Raw genomic sequence first — 21,253 nt, forward strand, 5'->3', positions numbered from 1 at the left:
AATGCATTTGCAGAGATCTTTATTAGCTAGTGAAGTATTATTTAGCCACTTCCTTTCCAGGCTTCTTTTTTCTAACTTCAATTTACTGAGCTCATCATGAAGCCATTTATAATGATTATCAGTTTTACTGACCAATTTAGGTTTAAGTGCTGCATACTGATCCACCAGATCACGGATATGCAATATAAATTGCTGGAGCATATTTTCACAGGAGTCGTCATCTCGGAAATTGTCTGTAATCATTTTTAAGCAAGGTTCCAATTGAGCCGGTCCTAAATTCTTAAAATTATGGCTTTGGACCTTTACACGAGGATTGCTCATTTGTTTTAGGTGGTTATTCAGGTGTACCTCGTAGGTGACCAAAAAATTGTCTGACCAAATACAAGGCTGGGTTACCATTTTCTGCGTGTTCAAGTTCTGCGTTATAATCCAGTCTAACTGGTTTCCATTGGCCGTCGTTGGCTCGTTGTTTATCACCGTGAAATCCAAATTATTCAGTTTTTTTCTAAATGGATGGCTTCCTTATCCAGAGGATTCCCTCTCCACCTATTAAAATCCCCAACTTGTAGAGTGGCTGTATTAGTGGATTTCAAGTTATTTAACTGATGAGTTAATTTGTTACAAAAATACGACGTGAGGGAGGGCGGTCTGTAAATAACAATGAAATGAATACAATCATTCGACGTGGGAGTGAGTTTAAGATGGAGTGTTTCACAGCCACTGCATGTTACGTTGGCCTTGAACAATTTGATTGAGCCTCTAGCTATAACTGCAACTGCCCCTCCTACCCCGCAGTCTTTGTTCTTGTTATATAATAAATATCCATCAGGGACTGCTTTGTCGCATACCGGTCCCACAGGATCTTTGTGCTAGGTCACCGTGAGACACAGGATATGGAGTTTTTCCTCCAAAATAAGGTTGTGTAAACTTAAAGCATGTTAGCTAAGAGAGCAGGTATTCAGAAGACAGATTTTTAGGACTTTCTGGTCTGTCTGCTTAAGCGAACTATTTACTAAAATGTTTGTGTTCGCCTTAACCGCTGCTTGCTCTGATACGGGTTGGATGGGGGGGTGAGGGGCGTAAGGCTCCTACTTTCCCCACTTGTTACAATCGATTTTTGAGCATTGCTTGCATTAAAAACCCTGTTAGAGCCGTTATTCGAAACTATGGCCCTGGTTACCCCTTGATTATTTACAATAGCGATCGCTGCATCCTGAGCGGTCTCCTGGGTCATGACTAATGACGTCTCTGATATGGAGAGCCGAGCATGAGACTCACCTCTAGCCTTGGCAATGGCTTCTAGCACTTCTTTAATGCCCATACTGTCGGATTGCAGGGGTGATAAGACTCTTCCTGCACCTCTGCATCCGACCACGGGGACTGCCACAGACTGGCTTATACCCGTCCACGCCTGTGCGTTCAAGCAGGGTTTGTATCGAAATACAGACCAGAACTACAGTGCACTTGGGAAATGTAGTTCTAAGCTAACGAGGAAACGGGCGTGCAGAAGAGAGACTCTGTTTTAAATCGCACGGCTAAGCGAAGGAGTCTAATATTTTAAAAGCTGAAATAGCGGCCTTGTGAAAAACAATCTAATAAGAAAAACGTAAACACAGTAAAACAGTGCAACAACAATATTTGAATCTACAAATGGAGCCTTAAAAGAGCTCCTGAAACAAAGTGATATCAACTACAAAAAAGCAGTATCATTACAATTCTTTATTACAAAGAGTACATCTCAGTAAAGTCTAATGTTATAATATTTGAAATACTGCTTTAAAAATTCCTTGTGTAGGTCCCAATAGGATGTGCAAACCAGTAGAAAATTACCCAAATTCTCCCCCATTACAGTTTTACAATGGCAATTCCTATCTAGCATGGTCTTCTGCTGAACCTTGTTATCATTTAAGTGGAGAAAGTTCCATCTAGACATCATCACCAACCACCTGCATTTAATGCGACATATTTCACCACCACTGTTACAGGCTCGTCTTGCTCCCCCACGGCACAGCCCAGGCACTCGTACACAGATAATACACAAGAGAGCAGAAGTAGAGAGAAATGGGCTGCAATGCAAACACACCAGTGCATGGGAGGGCTGCTCGGTGCTCTGTCCCTCCCAGGCCTGGCTCATCCTTATATACAAGTGGAGTGGATAAATCCTTTCTCCACCCATGAAACAGTATGTATAATAACCAAAAGGCCAATTTTGGAGAACAAGGGGAAGGAAGCCTGTTGTTGTGAAAGGCTTTTAGTGCGATATCTGTGATGCAGCCTCTGGCAGCCTCTGGCCTTGGGGTTTGAGCCAGCAGCATCATCGCTGAGTACATTCTCTGGAGGGGCTCGGGCCTAAGGCATCACTCATTCCACAGCTCAGCTCTGATCTGCAACCTCGCTGGCACGGGTGTTTCAGCTGTAGGCCAGTCTGTAGGCCAGTCTCATTGCATCCGATGTGCCTGAATGAAACCAAAAGAAAATGCATTATCAGAGTTTGGAATAACAACGAAACAGGGTGGCGTGTAAACCTGCATAAAGCACAAGTGAAGGCCGTTTACTCACTGGGCCTCATTACACGGTAGGCGGTGGACCAAGGTGCTAGTAGCACCTTGGTCCATGCCAGTAAAATACCAGCACCGCCTTGGAGGAAAGGGGAATTACCGCCCTATTCCAAGGTTGGCGGGGCGGTAATTCCCCCTTCCCCATTGCCCTTCCCCATTCCCATTTTTGCCCCATAGGGCATAATGGGAATGGGGAAGGTGCTAATTACGGTACCGCAAATTGCGGTACCGTAATTAGCACCCTGGTCCCTTTTTGGGTTGGTTTTTAACGCCTGCTAAAAAGCAGGCGTTAAAGTACCAACCCGCAAAGGGACCTCGTAGTAAGGCGGTAAGGGTTAACCCTTACCGCCTTCCGTGTAATGAGGCCCACTGTCTTTATACTCCGCTCCCAGTCTGTCCTTACTGCTCTGTTTCACTGTAGTCTCCAGATAGGCCATGGAGGGGTAATAAGAGGGATCCATGTATGAAATAACCCATGTGTCCAATAGTTTTCGCCCCTCCCTGTACCATGCAAGATTAGAGGATGCAGGGGACCCCTCACTTTCCCCACCACCTCATTCAGATTAGGGTTGCTTGAGTGTCCCATGCAAACCTTACAAAAGTAACAGGCAAATCTAATTCTCACCGGTATCTCAATATGGGAGCTATCTAATTCTGGCTGCACCGTGCTGTTGGGGGTGCCTTGGGGGGGGTCCTGCTAGTTTTTTCAAGGTTCTATTTTGAGTCTCCTCCAAAACAGAACAATTGGAAAAGCCCCAAATCTCACCCCCTTATATCAGCAGCGTGCGTTCCTTGGCTTTATAGACTCTAAGACAGTTCAATACCCTCCATTAAATTTGTTTAATTTGCCCAAAAACACTAATTACCCAGACAGATTCCTGTTTCTTTACAGCATAGGTCCCACACAAATGTTTAACATGATATACATTTTTGTTAGTGCAATGTATACCACTTGTACCACCTAGAAATCCAGGACCACTTGAACTGGTCTCATGCCAATTTCATTAAATGCGCCCCCTAATAAAGTTCACCTGTTCCAGTGCAAAGCCAGTCTGCCACAGAATGCCATGTGCAAATGTGTACCACCAGAGCTTTTTTGTTTCTGTGGTTGAATTCTGCAAGAAAGTGTGCTTTGCTAAGCAAGCACACTTTCCCCATATTCTCTGTGGCTGCAAAGTGGTGTCAGTGGTTTCACATATGTTAGCTTCTGGCTCAGGAGGTGAGCTACTCAATGACCACATTAATATGGTGGATACATGTGTACACCTGCTGTGCGTAGTCCAAAGACGTACAAGCAGCAGGGAGGCAAAATGGCTGCCTTCCAGAAACAAAGTTTTAATCAGCCTAACAATTCATTAATGGAAAACTTAATTTTCACATGTGATAGTCTGGTAAGAGGCCCCATCACTAAAAAGACAGTTTGATATAGTATAGATGTCTATTGGCACTTCAGACCTTATGAGGATCAACCCATATTGGTCGCAGTAAGCATACTATTACCTATGGACGTTTGCTAGGCCTGAAACTGCCTTGTCACCGAGGGATTGTATTGCAATTAATATAGCCTCATATTAAGACTACATTGAAAAATAGTAATGTCCTACCATTCTTGTTTGCATTACATAACAGCCTACAAAATTTACGCTAAGCGCTCTTACGTATAAAGTAACATATTGCCAAAGGAATACGTTGTGCTACAATCAGAAACATGGTTATAGTCATGTTATTTTTAATAGAAACATTTGTAATAAACGTGCCTTTCTCTGGCCAGTGAAAGATGAAAGAGCAAAAGGATGAGAAAGAAAAGACTCTTAAGATCTGATTCTAGGTGGCTTCATGCTGTCCCTGTGTTAGGGGAGATTTTCATTTTAGTGCTAAATCTCCCTCACTTGTGGGATCCCCAGAACAGTTCCATGTGTTAAAATCGAGGCAAGAATGGCCGTGGACACAAAATATCGTGGCAAAAAGGCTGTGGTTTTGCTGCGCAATCCATGTAAAGGATGCAGGGGACACCCCTGTTACCCGCACTCCCCTTAAATGGTCTAATGGGTCAAACCACAGCATTTTTGCCGCGATTTTTTGTACATGTGACATTTATGCCGTGATTTTATCACGGCATACCCCCAGAACGTGCTGCTGAACAGGTGGATTGTTTGTCCTTCTTCCTCTGTGAGTGGGAATCTTTTTCCCCACTCACCCTTTCTTTTACTCATTTTATGGGTGCCATTTCTAAGACTCTCCATAGTGTCCTTTTTGATTTGATCCTTATTTACAACTTTTTGGCATCTACCTTTTACTGTTGCAGCACAGAGCACTTTCTGTGCAGTGTTGCTGGGTTGCCCCTTGGGCTTCCCTTTTTATTTTCTCTGGTGTAACTTGTGAGAACTACGGTTCCCAAGGGTAGAAAGGATAATTATATTCTCCCTACATGTCACTCTGTGAGACCAGCAAACCCCGCCTTATGTGGAGTGTGGGGGAAACAGTGTATGCCCTTTCTCACTACCACTGTAACATTTTTGTTACAGAGACAAGCTTAACCTAAATGGCTGATGGAAGTGACCCGTTTTACTAATTCAGTGCACTTTACTCGCAGGCTGTTTTCACAGCTGCGGTAAAGGCACCCATGGGTGCCCATTTTACCAAAATGTCAGAGTCTTCTTCTTTTGCCATTTTTGGGTTTCTTGTCCTTTCTTGGTCCTTCCCCTACTCTTCAGGGTGGGAAATTCCTTTGTGCAGGTTTTTGTCTTCAGTGTGAGACCTTGGGCAAGCCTGCCAGGCACCAGAGTGCCTGCAACGACAGGAAGCAAGGGAGGAGTTCAAAACTCTGCAGCCCTTTGTCTTCCAGTCTGCCTGCTGGGCTCCAGTTCCATCTGGGAGGTCGTCTGTCCTGAAAGGACTGCAACCCCCTCAGGTTTGAATGCTTTACCCCTGTTTGATTGGCTGGGTTCCTGTATAAATGTTCGATCCTGGAAGCTGACGTGGTAGTCGATCATTGGTACGAAGAGAAAGATGAAGAAAAGCTGGCTGAGATGATTTCCAGCAACCGGAGAGCCTGCTGTTACCCTTCCTTGCAAGCAACCTGGGGGTCCCGAAGACAACAACCGTTACCCTCAGCCTGGTGTGATCCACTAGATTTAAGATGATCTGCATTTTGAGCCATCCCATGGTGTGCTGTGACCTTGCTGGACTGCAATAACCCAATACGCTGGGACATCGGGCCATTACACAGTGCACAGTCTTCCAAATTCAGAAACTTTGATAAAGCTTTTGGGGCTTCCTACTGGGCCTCCAGAGACTTGATTTTAATTCTTACTGTCCCCTCACCAGAGTGCTGGACCAGATTAGCGATGATGAAGAACCTCTTGCATGGAGCCTTCCCCATTGATCCCTGCAGCACTTTCCCTTCCAGTGTCCTTTCTTCAGTCACCATGGCAAGGAATTCAAGGATTGGGTTTTCGGCTGCAGATCCTGAAGATGTCCTGCTGAAAACCTCTCTTCTGTGTTGAGGTACTGTGTGGGCTTGGGTATTACTTACCTTAAGTATTGTGTGATTCCTGTGAAGCTTTGGGGGTGATTAATGTGGCTGGGAGCCCTCTCATCCAGTTCGCCCATGCCCAATGCTGGAATCCTTCTAGGGTGTCTTCTCTGAAGTCCCTCGACCTGAACTAACTCTAAAGTGAACTACTTACTTGTTTTGAAGAGACTTTCTCAGGACCTCTGCTTTTCCTACATCTGCGCCTATCCTGATCTGTCTGTTGGCCACTAGAGCACTAGTTACCAACTCCTGCCACTGAGAACACTTATGCTTCAAGAATAGGGAAAGACTTGTAAGGTTTGGGCCCTTTTCCCTGAAATGTTACAAGTAGTAAAAAGTTACTTACTTGTGACAGAGTTGGTTGGTAACTGTCCCTCTCAAATATGAGCAGTTACAAAAGTTTGTACTATCCCTTGAATGTATTTTGCCATTCTTAGATGTATCTATAAGGTTATTTTACTTGCCTGTGAATTGAGTCCCAGAATTAATGCTGTTGGCTTCACCTAACTATGCCTTTCAGAAATTAAGTGTATAAATTTACCAACTGGGTTTTGCTTCGCCCGAATATAGCCTGTCTAGACTAAGTCTGCCTTGGGTTTTTCCTGCCTTGAATAGCTGTGTGCAATTGTTAATAAGTGTATAGTGGGTTTTACTTACCTTGGTCTGCCTGGTGCAATCCTAAAATAACGTAAAGAGTTATTGCTTACCTTAGTCTGTGTTTCACTGATCTGAAAAGCAACTCTAATAGTTTATTACAACCCTAGGTCTTACTCATCTGGTATAACTGTATGTTATCCTGAATGTAGTTAAAGGTGTATACTGTTCCATGAATTTGTGTTCCACTATTCAGAAAAGTATCCGGTAACAGGGTTTGTTTACTAAGTGATTTCTTGACGGAGTGTCACTGCATCACTGACAGGGTCTACTGCCCTTGAATGTCCCTTGACGTAATCTAAAGTTAAATTGTGGTTTTACTCCCCTTGTTTAGATGTGTTCTATTCTTAATGTGTATGATTAGGTCTGACTTGCATGGAAATACTGTTAGTTATTCCGAACAAGGTCTATGCTTTGGTCTGTGTACCTTCAGCATTGTGTTGTTTTTTTATATTGTGCTTATGATTCTATGACAAATTCTTACCCACCAAGATTTACCTTGTCCCATTTGTATTAATAATAAACCTTTACTTTTAATAATACTTCGGTTGTAAGCGTTTCTTTTGAACCTTTGGTATACTGCAAGTTCTGTGTACCTTCCTACAGCACTCTCTCCCTCCTAAGAAAGGCCTGTCTGCTCTGTCTACGCTACCAAATACTTAGGTGCTACAGCCTTATACTAAGAGTGTAGCTTTGTACTGTCTAATTTGTATGGTTTTGTGAAGCCCTTAGTTGGACTTCAGAAAAACTGTCCTAACACCCTGGGAGACCACTGATCTTCCAAGTGATATTTTCATACCTTTTTCCGCATGTGAAGGGTAGACTTATGAAGGCTGAATGTAACCCAGAGCAGACGCCTTGAGCCTGCACAGCAGGGGTAATTGGGGCATGGCAAAGCTATGACAGCCAGAGCACTTAGTTCTTGTTGAGGCAGAACATGGGTGGAGCTAAGGCAGTCTGGGAGCTCAAAACTATCTGTTTCACCACTTCGGAACTCCCAGAACGCTCTCTACCTGCTCTCTGTGAATCCTCCCGGAGCAAGGCATCCTAAGAAGTGCTTCAAAAGAGGGAGGATGCTCCTTGGGGGAGGTGTGATCTTTGGAAACTAATGCGGGCTTGGAAGCCGCCCATACGCTGCTAGGATTAAGTGATAAATAGGGTGGAAGATCCACTCTGTTCATAACAGTTTCAGTGTTTCAGGGAATAAAGACTCCTCCACTAGGAGTGATTGCAGAAAGTCAAAGTGGTAGAGAGAGTCCCTTCCATCAGTGCCCCTAGAGAAGACAGAGCTACCAGCCTGCCTGCAGCGGAGCACCAGAGCCCAAGACATCTTGATCCCTTTGGGTGGACAGTGTGTGCCTCAGGTATCTTCAGCTTGCAGCCGAGGAAACATAAGAAAGCTTCACTTTAGGTGGTTATTAAGAGAAGAACACAAGGGTCCCATGAATCTAGAAGTGCTACCTCTGGTCACTGCCCAGAAAGGACGTTAGGACAGAATTGAGCCATCATTGCATATTCGAACCGCCTTTGCAAATGGCATCCAACCTCCTCCTGAGCCATCAACCCTGTTTTGCCTGTAGAACTGCCCAATCTACCTGCCAACCCACCCCAAGACCTCCTGCCAACCAGGCCGAACCCCTGCATCACACCGTCCAGCTGCGGGGGAAGACTGTCAGACCACCGGACACTGGAAGAGGGCCTGCGTGACAGTGGGCTTTTTTGAGTCCTCTGCTCAGACACAGCTGCGGTAAACAAGTACCATCGAGGCAACTCGAGAACAACAGAGCAGAGCTAGAACCCATGAAAGTGCCATGAAGGCCAGCTCTACTCTGTTTAGCCATAGAAAAACCAAGGTGGCGAGCTTGTGCATTTGGTGCCAATCCACAGCATGCTAGCTACTTAAACCCCAGGCCTTATGTTGGACCATAGATACTGGTTACAAACCCATACCCTAACTTGACCCAAGAAAAAATATGAAACATTATGAACCGCATTACAGGTTTGGCAGTAAATTGACAGTAAATCTACCAATTCACCACCAAAATGGTTTACTGTTACCACCGCTCAGTCCCATGGCATTACCAAAGGATTACAAGTGGTGACACTGCGGTGTAAATTCGACTCCTTGTGGATTTTTTCTGGATTTTCCAAGAGCATTATGCTCCGTAAATCCACCAGTTTTGGGCAGTCAGGTGAATAATGTTTCTACAGATCATAGCATGGCACTGCGGTAATGTGGCTATGAAGTGCTGATAACGGAGTTACCACCACTTTATCACCCCTTTTTACCACACCACCATACTCGTAATGATGTCCTATGTTAGTGTTTTTTTCCTTTCTTCGCCCAAATGTGTATATTGTTGCCACTGCTGAGGTCAACGTATGAGTACCCAGCATGCCTATCGTTTTTTTTGTATTTGTTTATTTGTGTTCCTCAATTAAACAAACCTTTCACACGTGGCATAAAATAATACAAATAGCTATTCCTTCCCCCATGTGCATACTGTATATTAATGGAAGCCTACAGTATATATTAAACCAGTGTTTAGTCTGTCTTCCTTTGCAGAACATGGTGGTCAGTGTTTTCACTATGATGTGTGTTTGAAGTAAAGTGTGCTTTTCTATATGAACTTTCTTGGACATCCCTTTTATTTAAGTAATTTCTGTTTTTTTGATAGTTTGGACACTCAGCTGACAACCTATAATTCTGGAGAGTGCAGCCTCCCCTTGCCCATGAAACCAAAGGCGAAGGAGGTCTACTATCGACTTCTGTCTCTTTACCTTTGTGGATGAAATACTTTTCGTCCAAGATGTGGTACACGTGTGGGCGTTATACATAGAAGCCTTTGCCCCACCCTGGTACTTCTTCTGGGCAGATTACAGTTTCACCCAACAGCCAATGACAGTCCATATCAGTAGTCTTGGGAGGATAGCTCAGGGACAACGTGCTCGCCAAGACAATGCAGGGCAACACAGGTTCGATCCCCAGTCTGCGCTTAGAAACCTCTGGGTGTTAAGCGCATTACAAATAAAAAATGATATACATTATAAATACTGTGAGCTTGTGAACCCACAAACAAATCTTTAGTTATATCTTTTATTATCAAACTTCCAAATCCCTGAACCCAGATATGATTTAATATTCACGTCTTAGCACGCGAGCATGCAGTTCTGGTTCATGGCACGCAGGCCAGGCATGTTCTTGTTAAAAGTGCCAAGGACGAGCATGCTCGTACTTTTTGCATGGACTTGCATAATAGCCTGGCACTTAAGTTAAGGATCATTATGGATGAGATGCATTGTGTGTATGGCATTTTGTTTTGATAATGTAGTAATGAAGTAACACTTTTTGAATTGTGGTAAGTATATGTGGCAAATAATCCCCTTTTGAAACGTGTTCTGAAGTGTGGTTCTTCTCTCGCGCAGTCTGGATAACCTGCTGCAGTGCGGCATCATCTACGCGGACAATCTGGTGGTGGTCGATAAGGAGAGCACGATGAGCGCAGAGGAAGACTACATGGCGGACGCCAAGACGATCGTCAACGTACAGACCATGTTCAGGTAGACATATTTTAATGAAACAAAATGTGCGTGTAGCCACAAGGAGGGGCAACTGGAAGTTGGGCCCCGAAACAAAGCCAATTCATTCCAGTCCCCAATTCTTCGCAGCCAGCCAAGCAGAGTGCAAAGAAATATACTTGTCTTTGCTTCGCTGGCTGGTTAGGGATGTCATCTCACTAAAATGCCTGGGGTAGTGGAAGTGAAATCGCTCACCCAATGACATCCCATGTGATGTCATATTGTCTTAGACGCTGATGATATTAGAGAAATGAATATCGCATGACCTTTGAGCCTGATGACGTCGTAGCAAATGCCTCACAGTGTGAGAACATACACATAATCTTAAACATGAATGAACTAATAGTTACTATAGCAGGTAAAATCCTTTATAGCAAACAACCATATGTTAACTTGTTGCTGCCTTGGTGTACCAAGGGTGGGGTCATCATATGACATGGGTACACCCAGAAGAACAAACATAGGTCAGACCACAACCTTCATGTTCCACTGAAGAACACTGATTTATTTCATCACCAATTTGTATATATCTAGCAGCAGAACAAATAGACACACCTCTTCTAATGTAATTGTTCTTTTGAAAAAAATGTATATATATATACACAAAGTGCTGGTGCAAATAAAGTTCAAAAGAGTAAATCACATTCAGACAATTCCATATAACAACCACAAATCATCATAATAATCCTAACTCACTGCAATAAAACATCAGTTCCATATCACAATATTGTTTATTCATTGGTCTACTAGTATATACTGGTTTCGACGATCAGCCAAAATAAATGTAATTGATAATTGTAATCTAATTTTGTTAACTTTCAGATGCTTTAGAAGTTACAGACGCCCTGAGGAAGAAAAGTCGCAACAATTATTTTGACTAGTAGTCAAAAGTAGTGCATACTACTAGGCCCGTGAATAACCAATTCTGAATTAAAATATACAGTGATTAAATTGCTGCCATAGGGGAAGGTGCCCGGAATATTGCTGTCCAGAAATATGTTATTCTTTTATATGCAAATGACACAGCCATTATCTCTAAGACCCTTTCTGGGCTTCAACAGCAATTAAATCTCTTTAATGCTGCATGCCAAGGAATTCGACTTTCAATAAATATTACCAAAACTAGACGCCAGCGAAGTTTTAGCCTCAACATTGATGGGGGTCTGTGGCGATGGTTAACTCCTTTGATTATTTGGGGGTCTGAATCCAGAAATCCATAGTGTGGACTGTGCAGATGGAGAACAATGGACGGACTTTAGCTCGGCGGTGAGAAGGTATTGTACATTTCTCCAAATGTTTCAGGGAAGAGCGTCAGCACACGTAATGGAAGTCTATAAGGCACAGGCAATATCAGCTGTGACCTATGGTGCAGAAACCTGAGGTTACTGTAATATTGGAGCTCTAGCCTGTAGGAAAAAGAAAGCATTTCAAAAGATTATTGGGTCTTCCCTATAGTGGCCCTCAATTCCAGTAACATTTGAACTAGGTGTTTAGGTATTTTATATATTATTAGAATAAAGCCTGTTTTGCATTGGCTTAAAATGTTGAATAGTAATGGATTGTTAGTTCACTGGGAAGCTTTAAAAAATGTTGTGGATTCCTTAGGGGCTGTGAAAATTCCTAAGTTACTGTTCGGAATTGGCATCTGGCAAGGGTGCAAAACCTTGTTTTTTTTTTTACAAGTTGTATTAATACATAAAATGGTGAGGGTAATTCCATCTCCAAAGGAGAGATCTGCTAACCAGATTCCCCTTTTTGTCAACTCCCTGCTAAAAGCATAGTGTACCTGTGCACTGCTGCATCAGGAGCCCGATCCACAGCATCTTCTCTACTAGTGGCATAGAGCAGGCTCAAAGGTCACAAGAAGTCCACTCGCCAGCTGCAGTGACAGCCAAGTCGCTAGTGCTTGAGCAGCATTTAAGATATGCCACCTGTACCAAACCTACGAAGATCATACGTATCACATGCTGCTGACAGGGCAAATTCTAAATAAAGCTATGCCTGAGTTTAGGAAGAAAACAATTGTTTTACTGGGACCTGTTCTGTTCTTAGCTGCATTTTCATGATACTGCGCTGGGTGGGAGTATAATTGACTCGCCAGAATTTCATTAAGAAGTCCGAGTCGATGGACTTCACTTATTTTCACTATCGCGTCGTGCTTCCGCTTCTGAGGCATTATATAAACAGGAGCATGGAGCAGACGCGGTGCAGGCACAAAAGGCAAGCACGTCTGGGCGCGTCCAGGCGCTGGATGAGCCGTGAGCCCAGTTACTATTTCAAAACCACGATTTCCTTTCAAGAGAAACTAGTATAGTGGAGACAGATATTATAAGTTATAGACATAGTGAGCTCATAGATTTGGCTCCTGTGGGGACGAGGCTATTTAATAGAGCCCAGCATATTAGCCACATAGGTGGTGCTCAACGATGAGCCTCCCTAGAGTACAATGAAACAATGGAGGGGGTAGACAGGCGCTCTAGGGCTCGCTTAAATGCCTGCTGGTCAATGCTAGAACAGCAGGGGCGGTTCCATGTGTTAAAATCGCAGCAAAAATGGCCGTGGACACAAAATATTGTGTCAAAAAGGCTGTGGTTTGTCTGCCGCTATACCTTGTACAGGATGCGGCACCCCCGCAACCCCCGGACCCATTATACCATTTAAGGAGCGCGGGGGACACCCCTGCAACCCCCGCTCCCCTTAAATGGTGTAATGGGGTACACCTTCGGGGTTAGACCACAGCATTTTTGCCGCAATTTTTTGTACAGGCGACTTTTTCCCGCGATTTTAGCCGCGATTTTATCACTGCATACCACAGGGGCTCACCAATATGATATTTATAATATGCTGGTAGGTATGGCTCCGGATTTGTTATGTGTTACAGAGACCTGGCTTTCCTCCAGCTCTGACCCTGATATTTGTCAGATGTTGCTTGAAGCCTATGTGGCTCTGCATCTGGATAGACCGCCCCCTGGCCGGGTGGGGTGGGGGGCTAGCGATAATTCACCCTGCCTCGCTTCAGTGCCAGAATATCCCAATATAGCATTCACGGCTGTGTGAACTCCTTTTGGCCAGGGTGCGGGTGGGCCACAGTGTGACTTTGCATTTTTTGCTGGGCTATAGACCGCCCTCGTATAGTCAGGCACATTTTCCTATTCATTTCGCACAGTTAGTTGCCAATCTAGTTTTGATACATCCCAATTTAGTGGTGCTGGGAGATTTTAACCTTCACCCAAATGATTCCACTGATTTGTGTGCTAGTAATACTGCGACTAGCCTGGTGGATTTATTGCTGGGCCTGTGTAATCACCTTCCTAGACATAATAATGAGAAAACGCTTGACCTCATTATCTCGGAGGAAAATCTGACTGCAAGTTTTACTCCTCTGCCGGTCACCTGGTCTGATCATTTTCTGGTGCCTTTTATTGTTAAAGTACCATACTGCTCCCCTAAGGGCTCCATTGCCTGCACGCCCACTGGCTATGGAATAAGGTGGATCTATCTCTCTTGGCAGATCAGCTGCTGAAGGCAAACTTGGAGCTATGGGAGATGGAGATGATCCATGGTCCTCTCTCCTTAAACCCCTTACAAAAGTTGCAGACTCCTTAGCACCTATTAAACCTGATTTTGGGAGAACTAAGCCAACTGCGGCTTGGTTCACTTCTGATCTTCGAGCCCAAAAGCAAGAGTTGCCGTCGTCTCAAGAGGAAATGGTGGATAAGTTATGATTCGGAAGCACGTATCATCTATAAACAAGTAGTGTTGTGCTACCAGCAGAAGATTGTGAAAGACAAATCTAAATTCTATGCAAACAGGATATTGGAAGCAGCATGCTCCACTAGGGAATTGGATGTGGTGGCTAAAGAGCTGTGCGCTGGTCCTTCAAAAAGGCAAGTTAAGCTTCAGTGCAATGCGATTAGCACGTTCTTTTCTGATAAAATCAGAGATATCCGGCAAGTTATAGTAAATGGGAAAATGGCTTTCGAGGTCGATAGTCTATAGGGCCCTCCTGTAAGGGGATCCACCATGCCTATCCCGGTGGACACTTTCGGTTTGGAGCCCATTGATGATGATGATACGGTGAGGGGCTTCAATGGTCTGAAATCAGCCTCACCCTTTGATGCAGTACCACTAGACATCTTAAAGGCACTCCCACAGAGGACTATTCCTATGTTGACAGCAGCTTTACAGCATTATTTTACCTTTGGGGAAATTCTGGGTGCTCTGAAACATGTGGTGTTTCCCCTCTCCTTAAAAAGCCTAACATGGACCCTTTGGTGGTGGCCAAATATAGCCCCATATCCTTGCTTCCAGCTATAATGAAACTCATGGATGCAGTGACTACACTGCGGCTTTCACAGTTTTTGGAAATCAATAACTGCCTTCATCCTTTTCAATCTGGATTCAGACCATCGATGGGCACAGAATCCGTCATGATATCACTCCTGTATGACTTAACTCTTCTCCAGGATCACAGAGAGGTTGGAGTGTTAATCCTCCTGGAGCTCTCTGCAGCATTTGATACTGTTGGCCATGGCATTCTGTTGACCTGTCTTAAGCAAGCAGGAGTTATTGGGCCCTTGTTAGCATGGTTTGAGTCATTTCTTGCAGAACGATCTGAGACCGTCTCCTTTTAAGCTTGTCAATCTCCGACTTCCAGAGTGACTTTTGGGGTCCCCCAAGGATCAGCGCTGTCCCCCCTTCTGTTTAACCTGTATGTACGTCCATTGGCAGACTTGATAGCAGAGTCTGGAGTCCTATTTTACACCTATGCCGATGACACTCAATTAGTGTTTTGCCTGGACTCCCCATTAACTGAGCCTTCCAGCAAACTCTGAAACGGCCTGGCCAACATAGGCAAGTGGGTGTCTGCCAATGGACTAAAGCTAAACAGAGATAAAACAGAAGTGCTGGTGTTTGGTCCTCAAACTGCTAGTTGTCTCTGTAATTCCCAATATTGGCCCGACTCTCTCGGGCACTGTCCAGCACCATGAGCATCAGTGAAAAGCTTTGGGGTAAGACTTTTACCGAGTGGCTCACATGAAGCACATATTTCGGCAGTCTGTAATGCAGGTTTTGAGAAACTCCAAATTTTGAGGAAGTTCTGCCTTTGTTACCTTTGCACAGTCGAACTAGGATGGTCACGTCAACCATAATGGGGTATCTGGATTACTGCAACAGGATCTATCTGGGGCAACCTAAGTACCAGATGCCAGATACCAGAAGTACCGGCGTGATTTCCTGCAGCATTTACTTTGCCAGGCAATGGAGGAGGGCACACCTCCAGCCTCGCTTCCATCCCGCACACAGCATTTAACCTCTGGCCCAGGCGAAGCCTTAGCAAAGTCGGATTAAGTTGAGCCCCTGCTGTCTGCAGCTGTCCGCGGCTAGGACGCGGCCCGCAGAACATCCATCAGTCAGTGCTTGCAAGTTGTACCAGCTTGACCGGCAATGTCATCTAGTCCTGGCACCCGCTACCCAGCACATCAGGACGATCAGATTCCTGGATCGACGCTCCATCTCATTAAGGTGCTGGTAACCTTGTTCACGTCTGCCTTCATCAATATGCCTCCAGATTGCAATCTTTCTACTTCAAGAGCTACTTGTACACGTAATTCTGATAATCTTATCTACCCATCACGTTCTACTAGTACTGCAGTCATTGACCTGGGACTTTGGAATGCAAGGTCAGTCTGTAACACATCTTCTGCTGTACTGGACATGTTTCTCAGACTCAACTTATTCACTGGGTATGTGTTGTCCGTAAACTTTCTTTGCATTACTGAGACATGGATTCCTCCTTACAATACCACGGTTGCTGCTTCCTTGACCACTTCACAGACTTCTTTTTGCCATGTTCCTCGTCCCATTGCTCGTGGAGGGGGTATTGGCATTCTCTACCATTCTTCTTTTTCTCTTATCTCTTCCTCTTTAGATCTTCCAACTTATTCCTCATTTAAATTTACCTATAAGATCTTTTCAAAACCCCATCCCATTTCTTTTGTTCTTGTTTACTGACCCCGTGGCCCTATCGGTTCTTTTTGGGATGATATTGATCATCTTCTTTCTTACATTCTCCTACTCCCACCCCTGTGGTACTGCTGGGGAACTTCAATCTCCATCTTTCGTCAACACATCCCACTACTCCTTTTCTTTCGATTCTTGACTCTCATCTTCTTCTTCCTCTTTCTACTCCTCCTTCCCCTATCTCTGGCTCCTGCCTTGATCTGATTTTTATCTCGTCCTTCTCTCCTTCCCCTGTGTCTTCTCTCCCAGTCTATCTTTCTTTCTGTATAACTGCCTCCTCAAATCCTTATATGTTCATCTGCTTTTTCTCCCACATCAACCTTTTACCGGCGTGATCTATGCAACTTTCACCCCTCACTCTTTATTTTTGCCTGTTCTTCTCTTCCTCCTCTTTCCTCTTTTTCAGCTTTCACTTCTGAAGAGGTTGCTTCCTTTTTCGATTTCCTCATCTCTCTCTTCCTCTCTTGAGTCGATGTACCCTTTATCTCCCTACCATCCTAACCGCAAATCTTCCCATCCTTGGCTTTGCCCTCATCTTTGTCCCATGCGCCATATTATGCACCGTCTTGAAAGACTCTGGCTTTAGACCAAATCGACGTCCGATCACTCATCCTATTTCTGCTATCATGCTCTCTATGATGACTGTCTACTCTCCACTAAGCATCTCTACTTTTCTGATCTCTTACACACTCAGTCTGCCCACCACAGGCGTCTTTTTCAAATCTCGCTCGGCTTCTGTCTTCTCCTACTCTAAACTATTATGCTAATTCTACCTTACCTGCCTCTGACTTTGCTAATTTTGTCTTCTCTAAAGTAACTTCTCTTCATAATGATATTGATCAATGTACCTTGTGTTTGTAGAAGTTCTTGGTGCTCGACAGTGTAGAGTCGGTTTCAGGGTGCTTTGGAGCTTCTGCGACAGAGTTCCAGATGGGAGACAGCTGTGGGTATCAGGTGGTAGGCAGTTCGGCAAGTGAGGCTGGACAGATGGCTGCAGGCTGGCCTACATGGCAGCACAGGGTCAGGAATCGTTGTCTCAGTGCTGGTCGGCGGGTCTGAAGCACTGGTCGAGGCATCTCGTACGGCGTTAGCGACTGCTGCGTGACAACAGTCAGCAATGCAGTTGGTTGCAGCTCGAGGGGCTCGACTGGCTCAAAAATGCCCTTTAAGGCAAATGCTGGTTGATGCTTGTTGATGCACTCCTCCTAGCTTATTCACTGGGTATGTGTTGTCCATTAAGTCAGATAGCTCAAAGCTGAGGAGAGTGTTGCAGTCACCGGCCTTCTCCTGGGTTTGGTTCAAAGACTCTCTGGCACTTCCCACCTACGAAACTTGCTTACGGAGCCTTGCAGGGCATGCTGTGTGCTGGCTGGGTACTGATTCTGGAGCTGCTTGAACATTGTCTGGATTCAGTATCTCCCTTTGTTCCCTGGTAGATGTTTAGGGCAGGGATCTTGCTTCCTTCTTTGGAAATCCTGTCCTTCCTTCACTGGCGGAAGCTGTAAGGCAAACTCTACCTTCAGCCAGGGTCCAAATGAGTTCTTTGTGTTACTACATGCAAAGTCTTCAGATAATCTGGCCAAAAGAGGGGCTCGACCCTCTTTTAAAGCCAAATGGGCCCCAATGATTGGTACAGGATAAGCCTACCTTAATGAACCAATCCTGGGTCCCCACCAACAATCTCCGGTATGCGTGAGGTCATAACCAGAATGCTTTGGTAAAGGGGTGAAAACATGTTATACTAAGTCCCACCCATGTTCCTGTCTGTTGTGGATCAAAGGGTCTCTCTAGTTAATTGAACTCTGTGTGGTTCCTGAGTAAAGCAGCAGGATTCCCTTGAAGCTGCAGCATGACCAGACCTTTGGTTTCTGCCAAACCACATACTTGTACAGTCTGAATGGGGTCCTCCTGCGGGGATGACTACTGTAAATACATAGTTCCAGACATGACAGGTCACTGTTAGTATGTGAGGCTGGCACCAGCAGCTAACAAAGGAAAGGGCGGATCCATGGAGCCTTTGTTAGTTAATTAGACTGGCCATGGCAGGAGGAAGGTTTTGCCTTCCCCCTTCTGAGATGGCCTGATGTACTACTCTTGGCTGTCATATTCCAACTAAATATGACAGGGAGAACAGCACTTGTAGGCTGTGTCCACCCAGAGTACACAGGTCTATGTGTATGTCGTGCGGTAAGCATAAGAAAAGGTGTGCAGATTAGCCCCAATCATTTTCCTGGAGGTTGATCTACCATCATTCAATTTCATATAAAATTTCAAAAAAGCCCAGGCGAATGCACACCCACCGTGCAGATGGTTGAATTCCTGACAACGCTGGGACCCAATCTGAATCACTGGCGAGTCATATGTCCAGGGGTTACAACTATGGCTCAACCTGGCTAGCCCTCGAATGGCCGCCTCACCGACCTGCACATTGACGCCCTCAGGATCATCACTTCAATGACTGTCGCTAACCGACTCGAACCGCTGGAGCATCATGCATTGACCCCTCCCAGCAGCTAAAACCAGACTCGGCCTGAGCCAACTATGAAGAGATCCTGGGACCACCCTGACCTGCATCGCGAGTGCCCCCCATTGATCACACAGAACGACCGCATCCACCCCTGCTCGAAGCCTGCTTGCTGCTTGGACCCACACAATCCAATCTGCCCGAACTGAGCTTGATCTGCTCGTATCAATGTTCGACACTGAGTTCAAAATCACCAACCCACCCAAGAACAGAAGCCAGGTACTGTTGAACACGAACAGTCCCTCGGTCCACTGAAACCCTAAAGACTGGTTAGGTCACCTCAGCGTCAATGCGCCAACAAGCATATATAATGTTCGTGGATGATCCTATATGTCTCAAAGGAGTGAGGGAGACCCAAATGTGGAGATGGCAGTAAGGTTGCTGCCGCAACCCATGCTGGAACCATTAGGAGGCTAAGAAATCCTAGTATTTACCCTGTGGCACAGTCTTCACAGCACAATAGCTTATTTTAGTCTTGCAATCAGAGACAAAACCTTTTAATCAGGGTTCACTTATCCCCAGTAATGGTCAATAAAGTAATAATTGTGCCCTAATACTGCTTGGTAATTGTTGGTACCGCATAATTTAAAATGTATCAGAAGCAAGGGTTTCTTTGACCAATGCTACTTGTTCCGGCCACACTTTGTATAGATCTGAATACAACAATGTCTGGGCCATTAGTCTATCAGGCAAGTGGGTGAACGGAAGTAAAAACCAGTTTAAAATTGAGTAAATTACTCTTTTTCTTTTTCTAGCCACTATTAGACAGGCGGCCCACCAGCACTGACTAGGGATAGTACCCCATAGAGGCAGGGACAGTTAGAATCTTCTCTGTGCATTTTGTTACCTACTATTCTGCTGCTTGATGACAGGGCCAGACACATTATGCTGTTATCTGTAGAACACACAAGACGTTAGTAACAGCATTCTACAGTATGACAGGAAAGCGTTGTCCTCATTCTCCCTCACTCCTTTGAGACCTATAGGATCATCCACAAACATTATATATGATCATTGGCGCATTGACGCTAGGGTTTGTCTGCTCACCCACTCTCTTTTTTTGTGTTACCAATTAATGCTTGGGCATAACCCATCTACTTTGGCTAAGTAACCCAAACCCCTTGTGTAGTTCCTAGGTCACCTCAGCACCTTCTTTCACCAAGACATATCCTTTCCTTGGTTGGTATTTGCCTATCACCCCTGTACTCGCGCTCGGAGGGCTACTTTCTCGAGTCTGTTGCTTCCTCTTTGTGTTTCGCAGGGTTGGGTTTGTGTAGAGTGTTTTCTCTTTCGTGTCATTGCAGATGGTGTGTTTAATTAAAGTATATGCAACTTTATTCAATCGTCTTTGAACATTCCCTTTATTTTGGACCGTGTTACTGTGTTGTTTAGGTCACTACTGTATCACATTCACGACCCTCTTAAGAGCATAGCCTTCCCTCAGCCATTGTTACACCAAAAGGTGAATAAGGTATATCTCCTTACTGTGCCTGCTTTACCTTTATGAGTGCGTTGGATTTTGGTTTGTAGAAGTGCCAGGGCTGAGCGGGCCATTTTACCTTCACTCATCCTTGTACCCCTGCGTAGCAGAATCCAATTTGTCAGAGTTACTCTATGTAAACATAATTTAGTGTCCCTTAGAATCTAAGTGCACTGGAAAGACCCCTGTTGTTTGGACCTCATTGCAAACCATCTGTGATTGGTATTTATGAAGAGTGATTTCTGGGACAAATGTTACTGAACCTGAGAGCACAATCTTTAGCAACCCAATAGCTTGATATAAAAGCTTTTTGGAAATTTGAGCAATATCTCGATCTGACGAAGGCTTCCATAGCCACAATTCTGCCACTGAAACTGTGCTGGGGAATGTTATCTTTGCATTTCATAACGGTGTAGGGACACCGGGAGCAATGAAGTGCAGGGGTTCTTGCATAGGTGGTGGTAAAGGGCTTATGTAGGTCCTCCAAATGCCCGTTATGCAACAGGAGGAGAGTTCTGACACTTTAAGGGCCTCATTACAAGGTTGGAGGTAGCCTTGCCGGTAAAACCGTCAAGGCTATCTCCAAACTTGCAAGAAAGTCTGGCACCCGCGAATGGGCAATTACCAGGGTATTCCGGCCCCGCCAGACCCGGTAATTGCCCTTTCACGGGTGCCGGAATCGGGTGATCCCCATTCCCATGGAATGGGGATGCCTGTAGCACCGGCACGGTTCACAACGGTGCCTGTGCTACAGGCATGCAGTGCTTGTGGGTGCCTTACATTCCGCCAGGTCAGACCTGTCGAAATGAAAGGCACCCGTGAGCACAACTCGGAGTTTGCCGGTCCGGATGCAACGGTACCGGCAAGCTTACCCGTACCGTTGTATCCGGACCGGCAGA

The 21,253-nt window shown here is 45.0% G+C and overlaps 1 protein-coding gene across 10 annotated transcripts in view; it reads left to right on the top strand.

Annotated features, from left to right (window-relative positions):
- Positions 1-21,253, top strand: part of KCNT1 (potassium sodium-activated channel subfamily T member 1) — a 2,308,650-nt gene that overhangs the window by 2,190,317 nt on the left and 97,080 nt on the right. For all 10 annotated transcript variants that reach the window (XM_069609538.1, XM_069609540.1, XM_069609539.1 and 7 more), the window contains one exon: positions 10,174-10,308. In XM_069609538.1, the coding sequence (XP_069465639.1) occupies positions 10,174-10,308 (135 nt within the window). The remainder of the gene's footprint in view (positions 1-10,173; positions 10,309-21,253) is intronic.

This window comes from Ambystoma mexicanum, chromosome 8 (genome assembly GCF_040938575.1).
Source record: "Ambystoma mexicanum isolate Mex_15411 chromosome 8, UKY_AmexF1_1, whole genome shotgun sequence".
Taxonomy (NCBI): domain Eukaryota; kingdom Metazoa; phylum Chordata; class Amphibia; order Caudata; family Ambystomatidae; genus Ambystoma; species Ambystoma mexicanum.